General features: G+C 31.2%; 1 protein-coding gene across 9 annotated transcripts; it reads left to right on the forward strand.

The window, feature by feature from the left end:
• The first annotated feature begins 8,031 nt into the window (after positions 1–8,031).
• Positions 8,032–18,500, forward strand: LOC143191359 (uncharacterized). Of its 9 annotated transcripts, none has more exons than XM_076396328.1 (10): positions 8,080–8,148; positions 9,992–10,131; positions 10,298–10,532; positions 11,719–11,906; positions 11,967–12,233; positions 12,450–12,719; positions 12,782–12,868; positions 15,061–15,152; positions 15,400–15,513; positions 15,639–18,500. In XM_076396328.1, the coding sequence occupies exons 3-10, from the start codon at positions 10,325–10,327 to the stop codon at positions 15,847–15,849; spliced, it is 1,437 nt and encodes a 478-aa protein (XP_076252443.1). In that variant the 5' UTR covers positions 8,080–8,148; positions 9,992–10,131; positions 10,298–10,324; the 3' UTR covers positions 15,850–18,500. The 9 variants fall into 9 exon arrangements, with proteins under 9 accessions (XP_076252441.1, XP_076252439.1, XP_076252447.1 ...); XM_076396327.1 differs by having other exon boundaries at positions 8,095–8,148; positions 9,760–10,131; XM_076396326.1 differs by lacking the exon at positions 9,992–10,131 and having other exon boundaries at positions 8,032–8,148.
• Positions 18,501–18,556: the final 56 nt, after the last annotated feature.

Consider the following 18,556-nt stretch of genomic DNA (forward strand, 5'->3'; position numbering starts at 1 on the left):
CAGCTAGTACGAGGAAAAATAGGAATTAAAAAACAATGGTTGAAAATAAGGCATGCTTCAGGCCCTGGGGTCCGCTACCTAGCCTAGGTTATTTGACAAACTTTCTAACCAAATTAGGATAACTACAAATTAATCTGAACAACTACACCATAGAAGCGGTTGCCCGCCAAATTTCTACGGTTTATCATATGATATGATTAGTGCTTAAAAAGCAAAACTGGCTTTTGCACTGAACGACTTTAGTAAGCAAACCCTTACTAAGAACTCCTCAAAAAAAAACCGTTGAAGGGTATAACGGTCCGTTTCCTGTTTTCAGTATCAGCTTATCTAAATAACTTCAAAGTATACAATTAGTTGTCTGTACGTCTCCATAATATTTAAAGAAATCTACTATCTCCTAACCGTTGAGGAGTTGTATCTTCCATCACATCAGCTCTGCAATAACTTTATACCTAAAAATCTGATTATTTTAGCTAAAAAAATATGTGAAAACATTTTACGTGCCTTTGAAATTTCAAGGTTTCCCTAGATTTCCTCTGATTCTTCCATCAGATCCTGACTTGGTCTCAATGGAGCCACCTCGGAACTGCACACTTTCGAATAAAAAAAGAATTATGAAAATCGAACCATAATTTAACATGCATAAAAAAAATATCTATAGTCGAACATAGAACCTTCTCCTTTTTTGATGTCGAATAAAAATACAAATTTATAATAATATAAATAAATTTTGTAATAAATTGTTAGAAAAGAAGGTAACAGGTCATTTGAAAAATCCCCGGCCTGACACATAGATGGCGCTACTAGAATTAAATCCATATATTTTTTAGTTAGCCCTAACCCTCAAAAGATGCGTGTATAAATTTTACAGCTGTCGGATCATTAGTTTGTGAATTATATAATTTTGAGTGAAACAACTTTTGTTATTGTGAAAAAAATTGATAAAAAGGAATTTCGTGTTGATAAAATTTTGCTATTTAAAAGGAAAAAATACAGTTGAAGCAAAAACTTGGCTTGATACCAAGTTTCCGGACAGTGCCCTAGGAAAATCAACCATCAAGTATTGGTATGCTAAGTTTAGACGTGGTGAAATGAGCCCAAAAGAGGTGGTTACCGACGAAAACATTTTAAAAATCCACAAAATGATTTTGAATTACCGTAAATTGAAATTGAATGAAATAGCAGACACTCTAAAGATATCAACTGAACGTGTACATCATATCATTTACGAATCTTTGTGTATGAGAAAGCTCTGTGCAAAGTGGGTTCCGCGCGAGCTCACTTTTGACCAAAAACAAGGACGAGTTTATGATTCGGAGCAGTGTTCAACCAATCAATCAAACGTATTAAACCCGAGTTTTTACATCGATATGTGACAATGGATGAAACATGGCTCCATCATTTCACTCCGAAGTCCATTCGTCAGTCATCCGAGAGGACTGCACACGATGAAACCGCTCCAAAGCGTGAGAAAATGCAACAGTCTGCTGGCAAGGTTATGGTATCTGTATTTTGTCTTGAAAAAGGAAAGACCATTAACAGCGAATATTACAATAGCTTTATTGGGCCGTTTGAAGGACGAAATCGCCGAAAACGGCCGCATTTGAAGAAAAAGAAAGTGCTGCTTCACCAGAACAACGCACCGTGTCATAAGTCAGTGAAAACGATGGCAAAAATCCATGAACTGGGCTTCGAATTGCTTCCTCATCCCAGCGACTATTTCATGTTCTCAAATCTCAAAAGAATGCTCGCTGGGAAGAAATTTTCGTCGAATGAAAAAGTGATCGCCGAAACTGAGGCCGATGTTGAAGCAAAAGACAAATCTTACTACAAAAATGGTATCGAAAAGTTGGAGGATCGGTATAATCTTGAAGAAAATTATGTTGAATAAAAAAAATTTGCCAAAAAAATGTGTTTTACTATGGTAGACCGAGGACTTTTCAATTGACCTGTTATATTCTAGAAAGTTAACAAAATTATAATATATCTCTAAATGTATAAATCACTGCAAGTAAAAAATTCGAAATATCTTTGGGAATATATTCTGCTTGGCAATAAATTATTTTTAAATATGCCGCCTTACAAACAAACAACGACTTGCAATGCAATTCAAATTGGCTAATCTAGATTTAATTGTATTCACAACATTGATATTTTAGTCGTCTACAACATAGAATGTATTCTTGGAAACATTTGAACCGTCGGCATGAAGACTAAATGCGGTCCTGTACGAGGACGATGAAGATGTCGTTTACTTAATATTCACTCTGAAGCAGTAGATTCTCTGAAGATAAGATCGCTCGCCTTAACTTAGAACGGCCTGGTTCTATCAGAACCAGTATTTTTTAGGAACAATCAACCGGGACCCCTTTTGTGAAAAGGTTGATGGGGATTTAGTTTTGAAATATGTTCAAATTAATCATAATTTCAGGTAAAGAAGAGTTTTCGTTTCAACGTTGCTTTTAGTCAGGTCATTATATGTCCATCTGTTATATTTGCTATGATTTTAAATAATAGCGATAATTTAGAAATGATATGTTAGTATATTATGTTATGTTACTAAACTTATTTTCACAGTATTTTCAATATAATATCAGAAATGTATTTGATATATGACATTAATCAAAATAATATGAAATAAAATAAAGTCTGAATTATAAAACATATTAAAATCTACTAAAACTATCTCAAGGACTTACTAACTTTTTTCAAATGGCATTTAATTAAATCTAATTTCTATTAACTTTCAATAATCAACAAAATATTGATAAGTTTAAATTACTACATCACTGCACATTATAACAAAGTATCACAAGTAAAAATTATGTTTAGAAATGTAACACATTCAGAGCATCAAATATAAGTATACATGATGTTTCCTTACTTTTATCTTATAAAGATAAAAATGGAATAATAACAGAGAATGTATGAATTTTCTTTTTTTTACAGTTGGAGATGTATGTTAAAAGAATGTATTTACAACCATTTTTTTTTATTACTCTTCGTGAGTCCACAATCTGCCCTATTGGCAATAAGTATTTCTTATGTCTATATTATATATACATGGCATGTAGAAAATCACTTCATTAAGCAATCTTCTGTATAAAATATTATCTTAATTAATTAGTCTTATTCTAAAGCTTACTCTAAAATCTACATATGTCCAGTAATCAGAGCAGGTGGTGTTAAACGTTTTAGTCCATGCACTTTACTATCACGTCGCATATTTAGCTGATTAGCGAGTATATTGGGATGCACTGACACTCTTTCGAAGTACTTCACACAAATACGTTGAATTACACTCGTTATAGGTTCTAGACGAATATCGCGATGTATCACTTTATTTGAAATATAGTACGGAGCATCAACAATGGCACGCAACACTTTATTTTGGGACCTTTGAATGATGGATATATTAGATTTGCTAGCGGTACCCCATAGATGAATTCCATATGCCCAAATGGGCTTGAGTATAGGCTCATACAGCAATACCTTGTCATCTAGTGATAACTTGGATTTGCGACCGATGAGCCAATACATTTAATATAATTTTAGTCCCAGTTGTTTCCGTTTAGAGAGTATGTGCTTCCTCCAGGTTAGGCGTCGATCTAAGTGCATACCAAGATATTTAACATGCTCGGGGTAGGTGACGATGATTGATATTCACTGGTGAACATGTTCTTCCACGCAGGGTAAACGTTATGTGCGTGGATTTTGTTTCATTGGCTTTAATGGGCCATATCTTCAACCATAATTGTATTTGCTCCAGGTGGGTTTGTAGGTTTATTGATACTGTCACTGGATCTTCATGGGACTCCAAGATTGCTGTATCATCTGCATATGTTGCCACAGTAGTTATTTTTGTGGTGGGCAGATTAGCCGTATACAGAAGATACAGTACTGGACCCAGTACACTACCTTGCGGAACTCCTGAATATATGGGATTTAATTCGGTATGTTCATCGCCTTGATTTACAATAAAATGTCTATCAGTGAGATACGATTTTAGTAACTGAGTCCGGATGAGGGAGAAGTTTCTTTAGTTTAACCTACAAGCCCGTATGCCATACTTATTTACAATCATTAAATTAACCATTGATTTTCCAAAACTTAGACCTATAAAGAAATAATCAAAATAATAAGATATCATATAACATTAATTGTTAATAATTCATATTTTTTTCTATACGAATCATGTAGTTTCATTTTACTGTTGAACATTTGCATCGCTTCATTTAAGTACGCATATAGTCTTTATCTTTATCTGACTATTGTCTGCTATATCGGATTATTATCAGGCTGATTGAAGTAATAGTTTATTTACTTACATCTTTAAATAAAAAATAAATTATATAAGGGTTTCGAATTGTTTATTCTATTGTTGATCAATAAAGGATACTTCTGGAACCTAGCGAGCAACCTAGTATATAATCTAACATATGCGTTAGCTGGAATTCAATGACTAAATCTAATTTTATCGATAAAATGTACACAAATAGTAACAGGAGAAACACATTGATATCAAAATTAGTTGACCAGTAGACATTGCAACGGATGAAATAAGAACTAAACTTAAAAAGCTAAATATGCTCTCTAATGAATGTAAAATACATTACCTGGATATGCGATTGTTAATTAGGTGGATTGGGTCTTCAGGGGATACTACTGCTTAAAAAGTACTTAAATTCTACCTCATAGGTAGCTTGAAAAGAGTTCTAACCTACAAATACCCTCTAATTGGCCGTATAATTAACTCCCAATGGGCCAAAAGTATTAGAACCGAAGAAAATGCCATGGCCATGGGAGGAACTATGGGAAAATCGGACAAATAGAGTCAAAAACAGTAAGATATGGACAGACGCTAGTGGAGGAAGGAAAAGCAGGCATAGGAATAGTGACATGACAGGAACAGACGCCCAGGAAGAGATAAGTCTTAGAATAAAAGAAGAATCGAGATCCAGAGCGGCAGAATTCGTGGCGGTACAGAAAGCCATAGAACTGGTACGGGACAGAAGCCTCCCGGGACCAATCACCATTCGAACGGACAGTAGAATGTCCATATGGTGGGACGAGTACGCAAACACACGGAATAAGGACATAATGCAAATCAAAACAACCTTGCTAGATTTGCAGAAAAGCGGTAGTGAAATATCGAAGGAAATGGTAACCGCGAACAGGCTCGCGAGAGAAGTAATTGACTTCGAGGAAAGGGATATCCAGAATGGCAGCCAAGAGGAGACGAATGCTGGCGCGCAAGAAAGCGGCCAAGCTAGAGATCAGGGAGAGAACATGACAGGGAACTAGCGAATAAAAAGCGCAATAACGTCGCGACGGTACTGAACAGGCGCTCGGAGACCCGTCCGTGAACCGTTTCCGAGACTTATGTAGGAAAGACCAGCTCAGAGCTTTAACAAGCACCAGAGCCATAGACAAATGGTCTATGGCTCTAAATGTTGTTATACGTCGAAACCTAAATGAACTAAAATTTAAAGCTGATGCAATATGTTGACGTCATAAATTTAGAAGACTTGCGTTCACTGATTTATTGAATGGAGGGCTCTATAAAGTTTATTTTATCAGTATATAATATCATTAAAGGGGTATTCTAGTCTAGAGACATTAAGTAATTGTTCAAGTGAAATAAAAAAAAAACAGACAATATTTTTGCTATCCGTTTTTTACTTGATATTTATTAATTTTTAAGGAATACATAAAGGAAGAAAAGTGAAAATATCTAAAAGTTACAGGCTTCCACGTTATCTGACAATCACAAACATAACGAACATGTCCCAGCAGGATTCGAACCCGCGACTATCGCAACAACAGGAAGAACGTGCTGTCGCTTTACCACTTTTTTGTACACTGTAGTGGATGTAATTTTGCAAAAAAATTTAAATAGAAAGATGGCGTTCAATATGAAATTTCCAAAACGGTCTGATGTTCACTAATGGTAGTATGATATTCTCTGGTACATATATTGAATGTTCTAGCATACTTCACGATATAATTCGCATTGCAGAGCCATATGGGAAAATTAATGAAGAAACAACCAAGATATTAACAACGGGACCCAGTTAGAGCGAGTTACAGGAGGTCCAATACAAAATAATGAAATGGAAGTAAGTAAATAGCAAAGCAAAGTAAGTAAAAAGCAAAGTAATAAAGTTCAAGTACTCGGGATCAGTTATACAGGAGAAGAAAATGGAGCGAAATAAGCCAAATCGGCTAAGATATAGAAGCTTTTATTTCTTTAAGACCATGGTTGTTTAAAAAACAATTATTTGCACACCCAACATGCTATAGTTGTTACTTAAATTGTTAAAATGATTCATTATTCTATTAATTATATTTCTTGTATATTGTATTATTAATTCTACAAATTATTTTAAAAGATTCCACCAACAACATACCAACATTAATATAAAGCCGTATAAAACACCCACCGCAAAAATCCGCTCAGTTACTATAGCCCTTCATAAATGAAGGCCATGGGAAAATATACTTACGTGTTTTTTGTTTTCTAATAAAAGACGTCCTCTGCAAACAAATTAACTGTTGAGATTCAAATACGAATAATTATGTGTTAAGACAGGAACATCGGACATATTTTAATTGTGTTGATCCTAAAATAACAAAATTATAAGGTATTACATACTTTACAGGAAAAAAGGAAAATCGACAACATGGCATTCCAATACGAGAAGAGGAAACGGTATATTTATACGTCGGGAAAATGAAAACAAACGTTTCCTTAATTGCATCAAAGACAGGAAAGATTTATGTCCTGGTCCAATTCACTTTGATTGGAAACTTAATTTTAAATTGATAAGAGTATTGAATTTTTATATTCTGTAAAATCAATAAAATACCAATTAATGAAATAAATGTTCTGTCAATAATTAAATCATAAAATAAAACAATTTCACCAGCCACTCAATGTGTAGAAATTATTTATAATCGTATATGTTAAATAAAACTGACAAAATAAATTTTTAAATGTTTAATTGAAATGTTAGTGCCATCTATGAGCAACCCCAGTTACCTGCTAATAGTTCTTAAAGTGTCATCTATACCATCTTTCCAGCACCATTTCATATTTATTTTAGTACTCTATGATTCAAAATAACTTTTTATTTACTAATAGGATATATTGCATTGTTTATCTACAATAGTTTTAATTTATATTAAACTGTATATCAACATTAATAAATGATCTATAGAAAAAGCAGAAATGTGAAATTCAAATAATACGAAATATACACATTGAGTATTTTTAATTGATTTATATCTATATTTTACATATTATACATAATATATATATATATATATATATATATATATATATATATATATAATATGACTAATAATAATAACTTACTAATTAACATTATAGTTATATTAAATTAAACCTACATAATTATATAATAAATATTCAATCCTGAAAGTTAGGTGTATAATCAGTTGCATAATGATTGAATTGTTTTAAGTCTTTATTATATTCTTGCTATATTTCTAGAGATATGCCTTCTAAATGTAATTTGATATTATGTTCTAATGCCAATTAAAAATAAAAATTTTTACAACTATTGCTGTTGTCTTGTATGATTGGTTACATATAGTCAACATAGAAGTATTCGTTAATATCAAATAATTAAAATCTTTAGAAAATTATTATTCACTTTAAATAAGTGATTTTGCATTTGTGTTCCTTACAGTTCTTTATTGTTATATATTCATTTTTGTTATATATGAGATCTACAGCTATGTTTATTATTTAAATGAAAGTCATAACTCAAATGACAGATGAAATAAAAATAGGCACATTAATCTGTTGCGATAGTTAGATAACACACAAAACCGTCTAATTTAACTCTCTTTAACTAAAACCAAATTAAATAATAAAGGAAAATGTGATATTGGGGAGTTAATTAAATATATGTAATTTATATTTGTTTCGAATTTATACCTCTTCCTGTAGAATTCAAACAGTACAGAGTATGAGCATTTGATGTGGCGGGAACATTTAAATATCAGGAATGACGTGTGGCTTCAAACAAATCAGTGATATCATGTGTTTGTGGCAGAAAATGGTGTGGTCTCGGTTTCAGTGTTTGGTTTGTTAGTTTTAAACAATTTTTTTCCGCAAAGGTATGAAGTGCTTTTATTTCAGACTAACTAACATCCATCTTTAGTATATATATTCGCGTTTCGGACAATAATCTAGCTTTGTTATATCGAATCTGTTGCGAAACAAATAAAAATACAGTGTCCTATTCACGTTGTGTATTTGTTTTAATGGCCGAATTTTTGACCTATATTGTTCAATAAAACATTATTCATGACCCAGTTTGCCATGATTACGATAAAATGGGCTTATACGTGTCCCTGTTATTGCAAGAGTCGAATTAGTCGAACGAATAAAGAAATATGTTTGGTTTAGAAGTTTGACTCCAAAAAATATGGTTATGTACTATGCGTGGCACATTTTTTTTCAAACGAAAATTTCAATCAAAACAACAACACCATGGAAGCCCAATCACATCGTTGTCATACAAATAATAATCAGTTTAGTGAAATACCAGCGCTTGAGTGTTAATTCTTGTCCATTTTCGGGGAAACTGACTACAGCACGAAAATAGCTTTGGGAAATTTGACATAAATAGAATCCGAAGAGTAAGGACTCGTAAAATATCAATCTACAAGGGTAAATTTATAATTAGTTGATATTTCACGGAGACACCGTCGGGAATCGAAACGGTTGTGTGTTTATTACATAACGTTGCTCAGCGAAAAATTTTAAAATGGTCCAATACTATTTTTCAACAAATTAAACAATTTATGTTACCGTACTACGCTATGATGACAGTTGACGGTAAATGTAATATTTTATTTCACTTAATATAACGCTAACAAGAAGGAAATCTTAATCAGGATATACACGTTCTAGATTTTATCTATTTTTATGAAAATAATCGCCATTTCATTGCATACAATACATATTTACAAGCATTTATAATTACATCTACAAATGAATCCTTATTGAGTTTTCCTCTTGTCATTATTTTCATGCGTAATTATTATAGATAATTGTCACTTAATTTACGTCATATATCAAAAATAAAAACTTATATACAAAGACAAGGATATGCTAGTATAAAGGTATATAACTTATTCAAAAAATATATTTTTTAATATTTTTGAATTTAATACATGAAAATGTAAAAAATTACATGTGTTTTATTTTACGCAGAGCTTATTAGCTATTAATAGTGAATGATAAACATTATTGTTAAAGTTTATCGTCATTATATTCCATTGTTTTAGTATTTTATTTATTGCTAGCGAGCGATGTGGATATCATACCACGCTCTATAAATTAATTTAGGCTCACTTTTTATTAATTTGAACTATACATTTTATGATTGTTTTTTATATTAGGCGTTTTTCATGTATGGTATTATTTAGCTATACTAAAGACCTAAATTAATTAAAACGTATCCATGTTTACATTAATATTGAGAGCATATGTTAGCGGAAGTTAACAAACAAATAGACAACTAATTTTTTATTCGAATTATAAATATAATTTTGCGCGCAGAATAATTCAAACAATAAACGTCATACCGTACTTAATTTAAAATCAATATACAAACAGATAATTATTTAGATTTTGCCTTCCGCAGTTCATTCCCCAAAAAATGCAACTTTATTTTTCTATTTCGTTTTCTGGTTATTTCGTACAATCAAATGGAATTGAAGGCGAAGCGACAACCTGGCGTCTGGTTGTCATAGTAACGATGACGCTATAGTTTCTGGGAGCCCAACTTCGACGTACGTCATTGAGATATTTCATGGCCACGTGAAAAACAACGCATTCCTAGAGTGTGGTGATCTTGCGTCGGTAGGCTACGGAAGTCGTTCCTATAGCAACTGATATGTCTCAAAATCCGATGGTGTTAAGATAGGGCATTTAGTTGTGCTTTTTTTTTAGAAATTTTCGTCCACACTTTTATCAAGTCGGATATTGGTTCCGTACCACGAATCATGAATGATATGCGTACTTTACCATCGTGATAATATTCACATCATGTAAAAATATACAGATTGTTTACCGCAAGACAATATTCCGAGGTATGAAAACAGGCAATTTTTAAGTAGCCTTTAAATGATTTTATTTAAATTTGATGCATTAAAATATGTTCTGTCCTGTTAAGTCTTCAACTCATTTGATTTTTTAATTAATATGCGAGACGACAAAGCTATTTAATTAAAATCGAACTTGATGCATTTGTTTTAGCGACTAATTGATTCATATTGAACTGTAATGTCTCCTGAAAGGCCAGGATCAGCTGAAGACGAGTCAAATCTTTCTCATCCACGTATGTCAGTACCCGGAAGCCCCATCGCCCTAACCCCAATGACTAATGCACAGTCGCCAATATCGATACTGTTGGCTGTGGCTCAGAGTCAAAAAGGGCCCGATGACGACTTGACCAGCTTGTCTTGGTTGCACGAGGGAGATGTTCTGAAAGGTACCTGTGAGAAATTAACCTGCGATTTATCTCATAGCTGTTATTAGATAAAGTATGTATTAAGTGAAAGTAGAGAAAGCTGTTTCATTCCTAATCTAGTTTGGTAATGGATTATTTTTAAAATTATTGCTCCTGTTTGTGTCATGAAAATTAATTAGTTGTCACACTAACATATATTGAAGGGAGGGGGTATTGATGATACACTTATTTTGATAATCTATGTATATGTATATATTAAGTATACAACATTTTTTGTATTAATATAGTCAATGTTTAACGTACTTATTTGTCAAATTTGCCAAATACAGTATGTAAATAATGTTTTTATTTTAATTTCATTAGTAGAGAGCTCACGATCGTTTATCTTGTAAGAATTGCAAAATATGTTATTTTCTAACAGGCTTTCTGTTTTCATATTAAAGAATAACTATAAATATTATCGAATACTTTTTATTTTATTATATCACACGTTCATTTTATTCATGTTTATTTGCTTTATCGTGCTTAACACTTTTAATAAGCATTTACAGGCGTACTGCCACAGATGTTAATGTTTTTTTTTGGAATTTAATATTGAACAATATACCCTTATAGTTAAGTGATCGTGCTATGGTATAAGGTTTAAATACAACTCATTTATTGCATCAAATATCTAACATTCTACGTATTTCGAATTTTTATATTGACATTCAGATATTATACTAATTAATTTAAAACGGAACTTGATACTGATTTCTTTTAAATATTTTATTCGGCTGTTATACTGTAACTATTGTTAATTTATCTAATCATATTATATCTAATCAATTGTTCATTTTGTTTTATCGTACGAAAAATATAAGTAAAAATATTTAAATGTTCACAATAGAAAAGATAATTGAGTAGATATTGAGAGTTAATTCGAAACTAGTATTGCTGTTGCTCATTAATATTAATATATTAGAGTAATTACAGTGATACATTAGTAGTTTTTAATTTATATGTTAAATGGTGATAGATGATGGCGTTGATGGTGAATTAATTAAACAGTGATGAAATGTTTGTTGGGTTTTTTATTAGAAAAAAAAACAAATGTTTTTTTCGTGCGAAATCAATTTTATGAAATAGATATTTTAAAATTAATGCAAATATTCATTATGGCATACTTTATATATTCATTAAGACACATTTTATGTGTTTCTTTTAGACATGAACATTAACACCTCACCTATAAGTAGTACCAACTCAACGCCCATAAAAAACACCGTAGCCTATCTTCCGGATCAGTCACCAACTAGTGATTATATAGATGACTCTTCCATATCGACGCCGGAATCTTCCACTTATAGCTCGGTAAACTCTCCAACCCCCAGGACTTATGTCAGTGGTACTCAGGTACTATACAAGAGTGAATTCGATGTATTCTTAGTGTGACAACGTACAAATCCATTGCAGGTGAACAATAACGGTCAAAATGGCCGCAGCACTAACATCCCGTACGACCCGTTAGTGCATATAGCGAATAAGCCCCCCTACTCGTTTTCGTGCCTGATCTTCATGGCTATCGAAGATTCCCTGCAAAAGGCGCTTCCCGTCAAAGAGATCTACGCCTGGATTCTGGACCATTTCCCTTATTTCAAGAACGCTCCCACTGGATGGAAGAACAGCGTTCGGCATAACTTATCACTCAACAAATGCTTTCAGAAGGTTGAAAAAGCACCGGTAATGTGATCGTTTTACAATAGGAATTAAGAGTTTGTAAAATTCCCTTGTCTTTCTGGTCCTCCCCACTCTCCATCCTAAAATAATGGCTGGTGCTGAATGTTCCTCTTCCAGATAGTAACTTTTTGGTATTGTTGAAGCACATAAAGTCCCATATTAAAAAAATCAACGTATAAATTCGTAAATATATTGCAAGAAAACGATTTATATTTTCAGAACTTGGGCAAGGGATCATTATGGACCGTGGATCCTCAGTATAAACCTAACCTGATACAGGCTTTGAATCGTTCCCCCTTCCATCCATGCTCGACTATAGATGCATCATCATATACCACATCGACACCTATAAAACCAGCTAATATGGAAAAAGCACCAGTAATTTATCGAAATCCCAACCTACCTAATCCGGAACTGTTTCCGTTCTTAAGCAAAAAGCTCGCTGCTACGGGAATGGACGAAATTAAACCTAAAATCAAAACAGAACAGGTAATCTGATCATTAGTTAGAGGATCTAATATTTTTTTTAACATAGACTCTTTGTATTTTAGGAGGAATCATTAGACGCTGTAGACGCAGCTGCCGTAATGTTAAGTCTTAAGAATGCCACCAGGATAAATGGTCGTCAAGATCTTCAGGTAGATCAAAATAATGTTGGTATATCCTAAAATAGTATTTTTATATCTTTAAGAGTAGTAGTTTTTGTGTCAGATAACTCAAAAGCTTGATATTTTCTACACAATCATTAATATTAATTGTATTGCACCTATTAACCGTTGTGTTAAATTCGAAATGCACATTTTTCACTAGAGACCATCCCACAATCAAAAATAGAGCTATTGAGTTTTTTTTGCATCATTTTGCACCAAAAGTGAGTGTTTTATAAAAACTAAGTTTTTTTCTATGGAAGTATATACTTTCTATATAGTATATACTACAGGAACAACTGGTTGTTATGAAAAGTCTGTCGCAGTGGCTTTGACATATGAAAGGTAAATCAAAACAAAAACAATCGTACTATAAAGCATTGTTTATGATATAGTCACACACTATATAGTAACGTACCCCATAAATTATATGAAATTTTCATTGTTTTTCCTATATTTTACTAATATTACTTGACCAACTGATTGAAGCTGTTTTCCAAGCAACAAGACATAACTATGAGTACAATCATATTTTAACATTAGGCCGGCATGAAAAGTAATTTAGCTTTTTTCATAATGTTCAATAAATTTATTTATATACATTTCAAATACTAATTTGTGTTGTATAAAATCTAATATATGGTGCCGTTTTGATCGAAGAGCTTGTACTATTTATCTGGTAAATCCATAATTCTGTCACTCTAAAAATTTTGGAGGCAATGATTTTCACAATCTTCAATCCCACCATCATCTTTCTTGGCGCTGTAACCATTTGTAAAGCTTCTCCGGACTTCGACCACGATCTTTTTCGTCATCAACGTGATCTATTCTTCATCGTCAGTAATCATTAAAATTGCGCGATTTAATTTCAACAACGATTTAATGCAAATTAAATTTTTCAATGTTAACTTACGTAAAACCCAAGTATGGAGCTTTTAATTTTTTTTTTTTGTGAACCTGAACTATATGTTTCCTTTTCGGAAATTAAGAAAATATGTCGAAAGTGATCTGAAATTTTCCATTTTTAAAGCGCTACTTTTGACTGACTAAATGAATGACTCTGCCTTTAAATCTAGAATACTCTATAAACTTACTGTTCAAACGCGCTATGGTATGGCTTAATTGAATAAGTACTACTAGGGATATGAAGACGATTTTAAAGCTCTGTGTTACGACGTTATAATATGTCTTTATTTGTAGGTTAATCCGTAACATTCATTATATTGTATGCTAAAATACATCTTTAAGCATATACTCATGAAATACAAATTATAAAGTTTTAGCTAAATTACGGAAAAGACCCATATTCATAGAATAAAATAAATCCTACATTTCTAGAGGGACTCTTAAGATAATGTTTGGATCATATTGTATTTATTTTTATTGTATAAGTCAGGTATTTTTATGGTTAGATATGAACCCATTTATTTACCTATTCATAAATACGAAAATTCCTAAAAGGAAAAATAAGCAATAAAGACCTTCAGAGAATATGCCGCGCCTTCAAGCAGGTACAAATACAATTGGATGTTTTCCATTCCCTAAGAGTTTTGCAGCTTATTTTATAGTAAAATTTAATTTAAATTGTCAGATTAATAAATCCTTCAAACTAACTTCATCTTTGCCGATTAATTTTCACAAAGAAGAAAGAAATACACTTGCATTTTTAAATTCAATATACTAACTACTAAACTAGTAACATTTTCTGACAGTTGAGCACATACGAGTACATGGAGTAAACAATATCAAAACCTAACAACTCACAGGGCCATTTTTTTGTTTCATATTTACTAATGCACAAATCTGTCAAAGCCACTGCGACCGACTTTATCTCGTATAGTTATATAACGATATATGGGCTTTAAACATGGTCTCAAAATTATATAAAATGACCAACTTGTTAGCTAATTGAAGTTAATAACTAAAGGTGCATTCAGAACTCTGCGTGAAATGATCAGAAATCCGCCAAAATCTTCATTAAAATTATGAATAAAACAATATCTTTTTTTTTCGAATTTTAAACAAATAATAAGTTTTGTCTTCGTTTTGAATAAGTCTACGTATTTAGAAAGAATTTTGCAGCCCCTAATTTGCGAAATTTTATTTTACAATTAAATTATTAGCTGTATATTTGTGGTCAAGATCTCTATTAAACAAGAAAACTAAATAGTTTTTATTTACAGGTTATAACAACATCGCCTAGTCAGGATCATACATATAGCGCCGCTGATAGTGGAGATAATGAAGATGAAGCCTTCGAGAGTGATGAGGATAAGTAAGTACCTTTTACATTCGTCACGACTCATAATGAGGAATATCAATACTTTTATACATAGTAATGACCTTAGGATAATAAGAACTAGGTATGTTTTTGCTTGAGTAATATTGTTATATTTGGTTCCTCTATATTCAATTTACAAATGTTTCAGTTATAATAAAGCTTAGAAATTTGCCGTTAATTATTTTTTATTGATTGCAATTTGATTTACAAAACTATTAAAACACTTTTATGTTTCCTGTAGGAGCAGGAAGAGCCAAGTTTGTCGTAAAATAGATTTTGATGACGACGAAGAAAGAAGGATCAAAGAAGGCGCCGAAACTCTTTTGAATCTGGCTGGAATAACAACGCAAAAAAGGTTTTTATTTGTTATTTAAACGTATTTTTTAAATGAACTAGTTCAATAAATTTTCCAAACTTTTTATCTGTTACTACCATTACAATATAGTTAATTAAAATTTTATTTCCATTATATTTCCACAGACCGGCACCCTGTATATCGGAATATGAACCACACTCGAAGTTTGGTAAACTGACGAACGGTTACAATACTGAAGAAAAACACGTACCCTTCAAACCTCGTTTATTGCGTGCCAAACGGAAGGAAAATTCGTCACCAAAAGTTGTCTTCAACAACAACCAACAGGAGTGGGTCAAACATAGACGTGAACTCGATATTAACCAAATGAGGTAATAAACGGGACTAGATTTACTGTTTAGAACATTTGTATATTTTAGCACAGTTTATTATTTCTTTTATAGAAACATTTTAAGTCTGAATGATTTTATCTTATCATCGCCCTTTTTGTTTATCTTGTTTTATTTTTTTGAATGTATCTGAATTGTTTAACGACTTCTATATTGTTTCTTTAATATGCAATAAATTAGTTATGGGTAAGGTAAACTCTAATAAATAACGTTACGATAACGTTATTGGAGTATATAATTGATCTAATATATATTTGAACAGATTAGATGTAACATCAAGATTGAATTCAATTGACTCGTTCTCTATTATTTTAATGCTATTTAATACATACGCCATCAAAAAGGTCAGACATAAATATCTCTATTCATATTTTTGTAATATTAATAATACGTCAAATCGTCAAAATAATTAATATGTCAAAGCGTGTACATTTTTCTAGAGACTTGATATAAGATCTTTTTAAAGAGTAAATAGGCAGTATCAAAGTGTCACCAATTTATGAATTAGACTTAAGAAGCCTAATGTTTGTAAGAAAGAATGTGGCAGTTGGAAACAATCAAGGTAAATTATTAAGGGCTACTATTTAAAATGTTTTTATAAGAAATTTTAGAGATTTTCTACTGCTACTTTATAACGGTTAATTTTTCTAGAGATATATGTGTATCTTCATTAAAAAAACGAAACAAAATCAAGCAATTCTTCTGACTGAAATAAGTATTTATTCTCAGTTGTTTTCTATAGACGAACCTTCTAACGTTTGTCTTGGTTTAATAAACATGCCTTTTTGAGAGGTTCTAACGTTAAACAGATTGTTTTTGATAATTTATTTAATGAAATTGTTAAAATATTTATTAGATTCTGGTTTTTATTGTGTTAGTTAATAATCGCTCAATTTTATTTATACAGTATTTTTTTTCGGGAGGAGGGAAAACTTAGAACAATTCTCCATCAGTGATGGGGTGATTTCCTTCGATTCTCCCAAGAGTCAATATTTGTTTGATGTGTTTTATAATCATTATGGTTATTGATGACTCTATTAATTATTGCCCATTTTTTAAATACTTATTTATATATATAAACGTAAATATCAAAAATTGAATAAGCAATATCTATGTGAAAGTTGAAACACTGTATTTTGATGAAATTTGGAACATTTTCGTTAGTTTCATTAAAATAGTTTTATCACTAAGTGATTGATAATATTTTCCCCATATTGTTATATATATTAATTCGAATAAATTGTTCCAAATTTCTGTTGTGATATATATCACAGTGCTCTTCCCTATGGACGTCTGTAATAAGATGAAGGAACATTTGAAGTTTAAGTGATCTTCCCAATTTTGTTTATTGTATCAGTCAATTTTATGTTATAAAGAGTGAAGGCATCACATTTCAGACAAATACTACATCTTAAAGATGATTGTTATTCTGTTAAGAATTCTTTAATTGTGATAATGAAATTTTCGATTTTCTTTTCATCAAAATTATCTAACAACATATCTAAGTGTTTTTGGTTTGGTTCAGAGTAAGAGCTTATTTGTTATTAATGATATTGGATATGTTTACTATACTAACGTAGTACATTTGAAGATGTATAATGGCTGTGTCTCAAATATTTTCAGTTTCTCTTTTCTCCTACTTAGAATAAATATTTAGCGACAGAATCAATGCTACTATATATATATTGAATAGGTTTCATTTTCCTACATATTATTATTTTTTAGATTGTAATTGTTGTGGATACTGTAACATATTCTAAATAGGCATATGAGGGCCCTTGTATAAATGTGTAATATAAATAGACCATCTTTTATCATTAGTCAACATGCAAGTTTATTTCTTCAGTTATATATTAATCTCTGTTCGGAAATTAGATTAAAAAAAGAAGAATCAATTAGTTATACAGCCTTTCTGCTAATTATAGAGAATATTTTCTTTTAAGGATTGAGTTGTGCCAAATCAACGGGCCTGTACATTTTATACTACCTGTGTAGAAAGTACAGTTTGTTTGGAATTTTTAAGGGTTTTTTTATGATGAAGTTTTTCTAGTAAATATATATTTTATCTTGCTACATTTAGCTGTCTTCCAATTTAACTAATGAGATAAAAATTCAAGTGATACAATATGTATAAGGAACTATTGTAATTAAAGTGAAAACAAAAAATAACTCCCGACAATTTTTTAGAATCCAACTGATCTGTGGTCAGTGTTTTGGTTCTGTCACTGTTTCAATTCTGTATAAGGCGAAATAAATGAGAAACGATGCACATATATACATACATTATATATATATACATAGTTGGATTGAAAAAATCGTCTATTTTATTATAAAACTTATGGATTGTGATATATAAGAAGCGTTTATATATGTGGATTTTCAATGTGGGCATATTATCTGCATTTAAAATCTACGATTATCAAAAAGAGCCATTTTCTTGAATGTTAAATTTAACTATTTGCTGATACATTTTAGTCATAATATAATTTATATTATAATATTATTTATATAATAATACAATAATATATATAATATTATTTGACGAATTAAAAATGGCAATAATACAAGTACTGTATATTATTTTATTTTATTGTTTTTGTTAAAATACAAAGAATGTAAAATACAATCTTACTTATATGTTTTGTTTTATTTACATTTGTCATTGTAGTATCAATTTGTACATATATATTTAC

The sequence above is a fragment of the Rhynchophorus ferrugineus genome, unplaced genomic scaffold (assembly GCF_030347505.1).
Source record: "Rhynchophorus ferrugineus isolate W39M unplaced genomic scaffold, kcgeb_rfMv2 rfM2, whole genome shotgun sequence".
Taxonomy (NCBI): Eukaryota; Metazoa; Arthropoda; class Insecta; order Coleoptera; family Curculionidae; genus Rhynchophorus; species Rhynchophorus ferrugineus.

Excerpts from the sequence above, each read along its gene's own strand:
- LOC143191359 (XM_076396324.1), top strand. The coding sequence starts at position 10,325 with ATGTCTCCTGAAAGGCCAGGATCAGCTGAAGACGAGTCAAATCTTTCT. Across the intron at positions 15,153-15,399 it reads TTCGAGAGTGATGAGGATAA|GAGCAGGAAGAGCCAAGTTT; the intron begins GTAAGTACCTTT and ends TGTTTCCTGTAG. Across the intron at positions 15,514-15,638 it reads GGAATAACAACGCAAAAAAG|ACCGGCACCCTGTATATCGG; the intron begins GTTTTTATTTGT and ends ATATTTCCACAG.